At 40.3% G+C, this 10780-nt stretch overlaps 1 protein-coding gene across 1 annotated transcript; it reads left to right on the forward strand.

Moving 5' to 3' along the window:
• The first annotated feature begins 579 nt into the window (after positions 1 to 579).
• anxa4 (annexin A4) lies at positions 580 to 10426 on the forward strand. The gene is made up of 13 exons (XM_035184027.2): positions 580 to 688; positions 2328 to 2380; positions 3305 to 3392; positions 4920 to 5014; positions 5878 to 5991; positions 6502 to 6592; positions 7111 to 7190; positions 7511 to 7567; positions 7655 to 7748; positions 8012 to 8107; positions 8980 to 9038; positions 9399 to 9521; positions 10201 to 10426. Exons 2-13 carry the CDS (start codon positions 2372 to 2374, stop codon positions 10255 to 10257), a joined length of 963 nt encoding a protein of 320 aa, XP_035039918.1. The 5' UTR covers positions 580 to 688; positions 2328 to 2371; the 3' UTR covers positions 10258 to 10426.
• Positions 10427 to 10780: the final 354 nt, after the last annotated feature.

Raw genomic sequence — 10780 nt, forward strand, 5'->3', positions numbered from 1 at the left:
CTGAACAAACTAAACCTTTTGAAGGCTACCACAGGTTCTCTTTCATGTTAGGAAGGGGGGTATAAAGCTGCAACATGCAACTTCTTAGTCCTGCTAATGACAGCATTCACTTGTACTGTTATTTGACCTTATCTGCTTCACTTCTTGCTTCCTCTTGTCCTCATCATCACCTCGTTTTCTCTTTCCATTTTCACTTCCAGCTGTGTGTGAGAGAGAGAGAGAGAGAGAGAGAGAGAGAGAGAGAGAGAGAGAGAGGAACTGAATGAATCTCGTGCTGCTGTGAATAAAGATTTTTACCAATTTAATAAAAATATCTGTGTATATATGTGCTGATCAGTGTTGCTATTACAAACAAATAAACGAGAGGAGACAAAATACGTTCGATTCTTAGTGAAACTGCAGCAGAGATGACACACAACTGTAGCTCGTACAGGAATGACATGGGGCCCCTACAGGGAGGTTTCCTACTGACATGGCACTGCGAATACTCCGTTGGTTGTTTAAGAGAGAGAGGGGGGGTGTAGTCACTGAACGCATCATGAGACACTGCTGGGGAGTAAAGTTTGTCAGCCCTCGGGGGCCCCCCTCACGGTCTGGGGGCCCCCTTTCACGGTTGCATGCCTTGCTTGTTCATAAGCTGCGCCCCTGTCTCTCTCCTCGTCTCCCGACCACTCTCTCCACAGGGCAGGTAAGACCTTCAGCTCGGTTCACGGTCCGTCGTGTTGTTTCCGTGTTTATTATCGTCGTTAACGGAGCAGAGTTGAGTGTGAGGCGGCTGATCCGTCTACAGGGTGTGTCCCCCCCCCTTCTAACTTCATGTCAAGTTAACTTAAACCGTCTGGAGACGCTGTCTGCTTCCTGATTCACGGGTTTGCTTTGTGTTTGTTTTATCATCTCAAATAAGCCATGGATCATCACGAGTTATTTCAGACAGATTAGTTTCGCATGAAGCTCAGTTGAGCCTTTTCTCTCTTTTCTTTTTTAACCTATGAGTCATACTTCTTTACTGTTGCTCAATTTCAGGATCTAGTTTGTGATCCCAACACTTCGAGTTGGAGAATCAAACCTGTAAACTTGGGTATAAATCACTAGAGAGTGCAACTGTAGTTTTACAGCTCTGAGCAACGGATAGGAAATGTGCACATCCAGTTGCTAAAGGCTGTCACTTTGTTTGAAAAGATTCAGTTACAGGATCCACTTTATCTTCACACTCCATTCAGCCTGTGTGAAGTGTGTTTTTTTTAAATGATCCACCCTCTATTTACATAACAGACCACGAGGTGTGGCTGTGGACCCACACACACAGTGACAGTTATTATTATTGTCACTTCGTTATTTGTCTTTTAAGTTTAAAGACTGATTTTTGCTCCCGAGTGAAGGCTGTGGTTGTAAACTCTTCCTTGTGAAAAGACAATAACAAAGATAAGTAAATATGAGGTTGACCCATTAGGTGCTGTACCTCCTCACTGTGCTTGTTCAAGTTTTTTTCTGTCATGTGTAAGTTAACACAAGGTCACTGGTGTAATGGAGAGTGTTGGACAAGAGGACAGGTCAGCCGAGCAATAAGAGGAATGTTTCAGGCTTATATATTCAATTGTTAGAAGTATATAATAAGAAAATGAGAAAAAAAACGTTTAAATATATAAAATAAGATACAATAGCTGAATATAGAACAAATCAGAAAATCAAATACAATTCTTTATACATAGTGACAAGTGTAAGTGTATGTGTATATGTATAATCCTACACAGGGCAAACCTATTATATTAATTTATATTGGACTTTTGTTATTTTGCTATTGATGAAAATTATATTGCCATAACATTATGTTATTGCCCAGCCCTGTTGCTGTGTTTTAATATATGTCTCTACTGTCAAATTCCTGAATGGGATTCTTGTTTTTGTCTAATTAAAAATACAAGTTTCAGTTTTGCTTAAGTGTAAAATAAGGGAAGTTGTTTCCTTTAACCCACTAAACCAACCAGGTCTTCTCAATGTATTTTAAAGTAAATGGCTTTTGACATCTGATCTGATCCCTGTGGGCAGCAGGGAAACCCACTGTCTCTCCTCTCAGCCGAGTAATTACAGGTGTGTCCACACAAACACAAGCTTAATGTGATTAGTCCCTGACGTGGTTGGACACAAAAGAGCCTGTGAGCGAAGACGTGGGACGGAAGTCCCTCTACTGAGATGATGAGGGTCACATTCACAATAGGGACTCTTTACTACTCTTAAACCTGATGCTGCAGTTCCCTCTGTGTTATTTTAACAGGCTCTTGAGCAGCTGACATATAACAACATTCTTTATTTGTTCCATTTTTTTTTAGCTTTCTGCACGTCCACTTTGGAAACCCGCTCTCCTTCTTCTACAATGGCCGCCGTAAGTCTGTTCCCATAACTGTTATCCCGTTGTTCCACAGTATCCCACAGCATCTGCATTTACTAGCTGCACCAGTAAAGATCCAGCACTGGACAATGGACTCCTTCATGTTCCCTTGCTTTGCTATTGAATTTTTATTATTACAGTCATATTGTAAGCTGCTGCTGCTGTACCCCCGATTTAAATATGAGTTCATTATGCTGTAAAATTCAAATCAATGTTATGTTTAAGTTTGCATTTCATTTAAATGTTACTCGTGGTACGAATGGGTTTAACCTATTTAATTGATGCAAAAAGTCTTAAAGCTAGAGATCTTTTTGGTCCTTGAAACGTAAACTAAAATGTGCAAACTGTAGTTGTGCAAATTGTTTTCCTTGTTTGTGTATGAATATGTTGCAAAACACAAAACATACTTCTTAAACTTTGTTCTGCTTTAAAAAAAATGTATGATGTAATATTAATGGGTGAACATATGCACTGTGTTGTATACTTACCTCACACTTTGATCCATATGATATTCAGCTTTTAAAACATAAAATGGTTATTTTGAATAATCTTGACTAATATATTTTCTGATATGGTCATTTTGGTTTAATAAGCTATTACATTCTTAAAAACACATCTCTTCCGTCTAATTGAAGAATCGCAAATCCATTTGCGTGCAAATCAATTTGTATTAAATGTGTCTCCTTCAATGTAAAGTTCAAAATGACATATCGGAGAATGTTCGGTGCAGTGAAGCTGATGTATAAGGAAGCGTCTAACCTCAACAGATGTATGTGAAAATAGCCTTTGAGTGTCAAACTCTGCTCATACTGGGCTTCCTTCATTCACCACAGTGACGCTGTGTGAAGTTCTCAGCTCTTTGTGTCTTTTATATTTGTCGTGGTGGTAGTGATGCTATTTTAAATGATTTATTACCAGATTGGAAACCGTGGAACAGTGACTGAGGCACCAGGTTTCGACCCAGAAGCCGATGCCCAGAGGCTCAGAGGAGCCATGAAGGGAACTGGTGAGTGATCTGGCCCGTCGCTCAGAAAGAAACCATCATGCATAAACACACGTCTTACTCTGCCCTCCGCCTCAGGAGGAAAATATAATTATTCTCTTTCTTTTTCAGTCTCTCTACTCATTTCCAGGAAAGTTTAGACTAAATGCAGAGTTGCTCAGTGTTGTCATGGCAACTTTATTTGTTGTGTAGTCCATCTTTTTTTGTGGAGTGTGTCCTCTCACGCTTTCCTTACCTTTTCTGATCTGGAGGTTACATTTAGCTAGACATTGCTGATCAGGAGACTTTAAGTTCTGATCCACTTATGATGCCTGAACCTGGACATCAGCTGTATCTGCTATGGATACCAGACTATGCACTTCTTCATTATTGTTAATATTATCATTGGTCTTATGTGAGGCTGCAGTAAACTACACTATATTTGTTATTAAAAGAGAAAAAGTATTCTAAAGCAGTTTATTTGAACTCTAGTTGAAGCAGGTTACATGCAAACAGGAGAGCAAATTGCTATAGCAACTGCTTTAACCCTTTCATGAATAAATTATCACAACCTCAGTCAGGATATTTTAACATACCTTTTTTAATTAATTATTTAGGTGTGAAAGTATAATTCTATATTATGTGTAACTATAAAATAAACTCTATGTTTCATGTTATTAAACTATGTGTTCACATATTTAAAAATACTCTTCAGTGCAATGTAAACACGTTGAACCTTGCTCCTGACTCCTTGGCCTCTCCCCTCTTTCTATGCTCCTCACTCCCTCCCTCCTTAGCCTTGACTCCTCAGCCCATTCCTTCCTCCCTCTGTTGAACTATACATTTCCTCAATTAACATTTTCACTAGAAATAAAATAAAAAACATATAAAGACACAAGCTGTAACTCACATAACGAAACTAATCTATTTAGAATAATTTAAACAAATAATATGCACAAATTCATTATAAACTAGTAATTAGATTTCTATACATGAGTTCCAATGTAATGAGCAAATGGAGTCTACTTGAAATCGTTACAGAACTGTCTAATCACTAATTAAATCATTTATCTGAAACATTTCCCCATGGGCTTAAAATTACATTATTACATATTCAACATCCATAAAAAATATCAGACTATGGAATCTGGATCTGGTCATGGATCAGTCAGTTCAGTTCCGAGACATGATAAGTGAATTACCTCAGTATCAGCACGCAACGACGATATTGGATCACATCAGTCCCAACCCTGGGTTCCTCCTAACCACATTCAGTGTGCATCAGTCACATTTTCTCTCTATCAGCACATTATGTGGTGTGGAATCTTGATCCTGTTTAGGTTTACAAGCATAATAATCTCCCCCTGACTCTAGTTTGAGCTCTATTGCAAACAGATGGTTTCTACGTCGATGCCAACAAACACTGTGTGTCACGATCATCTCCAGGGTTGCAGTGCTGCACAGAAAATTGAATGTGTTACTTACAATTTTAAGAAATGTACGATAAATAGCAAAAAGTTTTGAGCTTCAGTTTGGTGATGTTTCTCGCAGGGACTGACGAGGCGGCGGTCATCGACGTCCTCGCTCACCGTACGGTTGCCCAGAGGCAGCGCATCAAAGAGGCCTTCAAACAAGCAGTTGGGAAGGTGAGAGTTTTGAAAGCCCTACTCGGAGCCAGTGAACGAAATCTAATTGTGAATGAAACAGTTTTTCAAAAATCATAAACGACTGTGCATGAAGCAGAAAAAGAAAAGAAAAGAAGAAGAATCTGAAAAGCAGACTCTTGGCAGCAGCAGTGCATTTATCATCCCTTAGCCCCTTATTCCATTATGCACTCTCTCATCACTTTAGAGAGAGTTGTACTGTGCTAACACGGAGCTGATAATGTGCAAGTTAACCATTAACCATAAAGCAGAAATGAGTATCACCTGTTTTGAAAGAGCAGGACAGAGATAGCCTTGTAATCTGTGGGAAAGGGAAATAATGGCTCTTTAAAAAAAAGACTGGAACCCACAGGGGCCATGAACCCATTAACTGTATCTTTGTTCTGTTATTTTATGGATCAATACGTTAACTGAGGGGGAAGTATGGCATGTGTATTATATTGATGTAATGAGTTAATGACCAGCCCGAGATGCAGTGTCCGCTAAGTGGTAAATACAGTTATCTGAAAGTTCCACATCCAGGGAGCTGCAGAGAGAAGGCAGAGGCAGCGAGTGGAATACCTCGCAGTCAGAAAGAGTGAGTCATGTTGCACGAGGTGACGCCCACATGTGGTCACACAGGCCGCTCTTGTGGAACAGCTTCTCTATTCAAAAAAACTGTGTCAGGAACCAAACCCCCCCCCCACGAGCCGCTGCAATATATGTAAGATGTGATATGTCCACAAAACCTGCTCACGAAGCTTTGAATGTCAAAGATAATCACATTTCATCCCAGATGATTTTATTGAGGCCCTAGAAAATGAGTGTGGGGCTGTTAACCCATCTGTTCCTGCTCCACCTTGCAGGACCTGGCGGATGAACTGTCCTCCGAGCTGAGTGGGAACTTCCAGACTGTCGTTCTTGGTCTGCTAATGCTGGCCCCTGTCTACGACGCCTACGAGCTGAGAACTGCGATGAAGGTCAGGGTTTCATATCCACTTCTGCTGGCTTTAAAGGAGAAGTCTGGTAATATGTTTCTCATGGCCATGATCAAGAATTGTCTGTATAGCTTAAGCTTCATACAGCATTTTACTTTGTGCCGTAGGGCTCCATTGTTGTCCAACAATAACCGTAACTACTAAAAACACATCTGTTCGCCACATGTGAAATGTGCCCCTCTGTACTTAACTCTGCTAAAGATGTTATGTTTCCATTGGAGTTTGTTTGGTTATTAGTTAGCATGAAGACACAAAAACGACTTTACAGATTACCATGACACTTTGGTGGAAGGACGGCCACAGAAAGGCTGGAGGAGATTGGAAAGTATAGAGATACTGATTTGAGAGGATAATATAGAATATAGAATATTACCAGCCTTCTCCTCCCAGCAAATATCTCTGTTCATTGATCAACCAGTTCTGTATATTCAGTGAAAAGCAAACCCACCACTGTCTCGTGCTTTAACCAGAGTTTACATTACTTCGTCACAGGGGGCTGGAACCGAGGAGGCTTGTCTCGTCGATATTCTCGCTTCAAGGACAAATCCTGAAATAAAAACCATCACTTCCTTCTTCAAGAAAGGTAACTGTGTCACGTCTGGGAATAGAAACCATGACATCAGGTCACGGTGTATACCGCAGAGTCGGCTGATGCCTATGGGCTGAGTACGACATCTGATATTGTGTACCAGTGAAAAAGCATTATTAGAAAACAGTGGATGGGATAAATTATTCATTAGTGTCACTGCTGTGCTCAGTGCGGCAGGTTATTGTTTTCTTAGTTGTTCTTGTGTTGTTCTACTGACGTATTTAGAACTACCTTCTGGTATTGTTTGCATGTACATGTTTTTACTGACTATACCAATGTAAGTGGTAAATTTATTAATGTTATTGGAAACTCATTAGTTTTACTAATCTCAAGCTCCTCTCCCCTACAGAACGACTGAAGCTCCTGAATATGAGCATAATGTGTCTCCTTTAATGGGTTTATTATTATTCATGTCATATGTAGTGGCTGTCAGGTGCCTCACATTGCTCAAAACTCAACAGGTATTGTTTCACATGCTTTTTATTTTAATTTTGCTGTTTTTTTTGTGACAGAATATGGGAAAGACCTGGAAGATGCTGTGTGTGGAGACACATCTGGAATGTTTCAGAGAGTCTTGGTCTCTTTACTCACAGTAAGCAAAACATCAGCATAAACTCCTCTCAGTTTGGGCCAATGTTTTAAAGGCACGTCATCACAGAAACATTTGATTTGGATTTGAATTCAACACAGAGATGTTTCCATCTTCTCGAGCATTATATGAGATCAGTTAGTTAATACAAAAATTATTGTGGGCCCATTAGATGAGTTGTAAAGTGTCAACAGGAACTTTGGGGGTGATAAGGTGTCTCAATCTCTGTTTGTCTAATGAAGAGGGAAGAACAGTCACTCCTCCATCATTAAACCTGTTTATTGCTTATTTTATCTGAAGCTGCAGTGTTTTCTACGTTGCAGGCAGGACGGGATGAGGGGGATAAAGTGGACGAGGCCCAGGCTGCTAAAGACGCCAAGGTACAGGATCAGGGCTGTAGATAAGAGAGTGTGTGTTTAACTTGCGATCCTGTAGGATTTTTATTTTTTAAATGATTGTGATTGCAGGAAATCTTTGAGGCTGGTGAGGCTCGATGGGGCACGGACGAGGTGAAATTCCTCACTGTGCTTTGTGTGAGGAACCGAAACCATCTGATGCGAGGTATTCTTACTGTATATTGACGAATGTGTGCATGTGATTATACTTCCTTTATCTTCGAGGGGCTACTTCGAGAGGCTAAATCATGCAGGGGACTGTGGGGATGTTACTGACCCCTTGTGGGAGTTTTGGGAGCAAACACACTCTTTTTTTTATCAAAACACCCTTCATGTTCAAAATTAATACCATCAGAGTGTGAGAGTCAGATGGATAAAATCTTTAATTTGGTGACGTTAGATAATTAAACTCTGTGTTTCCTCCTTCAGTGTTCGAGGAGTATCAGAAGATTTCTGGAAGAGACATCGAGGACAGCATCAAGAGGGAGATGTCCGGCTGTCTGGAGGACGTCTTCCTGGCCATAGGTCTGTTCCTCCTTCCTCCTTCAAAGAATCAAGTCGAGTCAGATTTATTTAAATAGCACATAAAAAACACCCGGAGTTGAGCCAAAGTGCAGGTCAAGGAGAGGAATGACAAACGTATGGAGAAAAAGAAGATAAATAGAGCGCAAGAGAAAGCTGCAGTAAAAGACACACAAGATAAAAATAAATAAGACAAATAATTAACAGAAATGTGAGACAGAATCCGGCTGAATGAAAAGCTAAACTATCCAAAGTGCAGTGAGACTTAATGTGGGATGAGAGACTATTCCAGGACTTGGATGTCGCAACAGAGAAAGTTGAATTTCTAGATGAGAATGAGGAATTAAAAGGAATTGACAGGATATGATATAAATTTCCACTTTATACAGATTCAACCGTCAGTGTGAGTTCAAATGAGCAGAGACAAAGGAGAAACTAGAACCCAAAACTCGAGCACAGGATATAAGTTGAGAAAATAAGGAAATAACATAGTATAGAACTCGCTGCTGGTTTAACAAGTGGTCTGTCAAAGATATAGTGAAGGAACCAAAGGAAGAACACTGTGGTGGCTGACTGGGACTGAAAAGGTCAAACATGAGAAACATTCACGTATGAAGATCTTGTACAGAGGCTCAAAAAAGGGGAAGACCTTTAAAATTGAATGTAATTATATACAAAAGTGCAGCAGACACTTATGCTATGAAGCTGCTATTTAGCTTTGACCTCCAGGAAGTGATGTAACTCTGTGGAGGCTTCAGGAAGTTGTGGTATATTATGAAGTGTATGTCCCTCTCTCAGTTCACGCAACGCAACTGAAGATACTGTTGTTGGAAGTCATTGCATCTAATGTGCTGGGATTTGTTATTTCCTTGCAGTGAAATGTATGAGGAGCAGACCAGCGTTCTTTGCAGAGAAATTATACAAATCAATGAAGGTAAATATTTCAAGCAATGTGAAGCCATTAATATACAATAATCAATGTATGTATTAGAAAATACAACAGATCTATTTTCCTAAGATATGGTTTCTTTTTATTTTGTAAATTTGGTATAAATTCAGTACAAATTCTATTACGTTCTTGTGTATTTATGTCAATGCAATGCAAGTAAATCTTTTTTTCCCTGAGATTATGGATTTCAAACTATGTTTTAATTATAGTGATTCTTCCTTCTATCCAGCATCATTGAATTTACAGGCAGTTAGAGTAATGAATAACCAGAATTACTGTTTATTGAGCATAATAAAAGCAGACTGATGTTATCACGGTGTAAAGATAGTTTCTCTCTCTTGTCAGGGGCTGGGCACCACAGACAGTGTCCTCATCAGAATTATGGTCGCCAGGGCTGAGATTGACATGTTGGACATTAAGGCTCAGTTCCTGAAGATGTACGGCAAGACTCTGCTCTCCTTCATCAAGGTGAGCGCCGGATACGAGGGGCGGGGACGGAGTGTAGTCAGCGAACGGGTTTGCAATACATCAGCTGTGTTTTAATGATAAATACAATTCTCTGAAAGTGTATGCGATGCTTTTATAGCAGCTTTGTGATGAGACTAAAGCTGCTTTCAGACGTGCACTGAACCCCGAAGTTCTCCAGAAGGGGCTGTGTGTGAGAACGCACATGTCCGAGTCAGCTGCTGCAGATATTCTCCAGAGTTTGACCCCAAGTTAAAACTCAGGAGAATCTCTGAGTGAGCTCATTTCAGAATACAGAATGATATTGTGCGGAGAATTCACATTGAGGGAGTGGGGACGTTGATGACCTTTTATAACACGTGACAGATGCAAAACATAAGAATTACCCGTTTCCTGCTGCGCTCTTCATACGTGAAAGACAAATTCCAGAAAGTGTCCAGACCAAATTGTCCGGACTCTTTCCGGATTTCATGTCTGAAAACAGCTTGATTTATTGCTGCTTTAATTCCATTGGCACAAGCGTTATCTGTTAGAAACAACCCTGTTTAGTTTATGTTATCTGGTTTTTCACAAATCTAAGGTATCACGGAGTTCGTCATAATTTTTGCTCCAGGCGAGTTGCCGCGGTTATTCTCATCACCAGCCCTCTGAGGTCTCACAGCTCTTTTCTCTCCGTCTACAGGGAGACACATCCGGCGACTACCGCAAAATCCTGATGGAGCTGTGTGGAGGCGAGTAACAGAAACATCATCCCGCTCCGTCTTCCCTCTGCAGACGACTTCATGAGCTTTTTTTTATTTGATGACCAATGTTTTCTTATTACGCGGCCTTCACATTTCACCTATCGACCACAATGCCTTGCTTTGCTGATTGCAATACCAATTAAACCAAAGTTTTGTAACCTTTTACACCCGGCTGTGTTTTTCTTATTGATCTCATGTTAACGGTTAATTTACGGTTTGAGTTAGAGAGAGAGAGAGAGAAAGATATACGCGTTTGACATCTTTAAAAACATAAAAGATGAATGTTATTGGCTCCCTCTCTTGTTACAGGACCACATTTTAATCAGCGTCCGCTCTGTCGAGTCCATTTGCTTAATTGGTTGCAAACCCTCATTTGTTGAGTCAGCCCTGCATCATTTCACTCAATTACATTAACGGAACGCCAGCATTATTTTGGGGGAGGCAGTAAAGCGGGATGTAATCAAGTTAAGGGAGGATGTCCCATAGCTCATGCAAAACTCGCAGCTCCATCACAGAACA

The sequence above is a fragment of the Hippoglossus stenolepis genome, chromosome 18 (genome assembly GCF_022539355.2).
Source record: "Hippoglossus stenolepis isolate QCI-W04-F060 chromosome 18, HSTE1.2, whole genome shotgun sequence".
Taxonomy (NCBI): Eukaryota; Metazoa; Chordata; class Actinopteri; order Pleuronectiformes; family Pleuronectidae; genus Hippoglossus; species Hippoglossus stenolepis.

Coding starts and splice junctions, on each gene's coding strand:
- anxa4 (XM_035184027.2), top strand. Junction 5,992..6,501: donor AGCTGAGAACTGCGATGAAG/GTCAGGGTTTCA, acceptor ACTTCGTCACAG/GGGGCTGGAACCGAGGAGGC. Junction 7,749..8,011: donor CCGAAACCATCTGATGCGAG/GTATTCTTACTG, acceptor TTCCTCCTTCAG/TGTTCGAGGAGTATCAGAAG.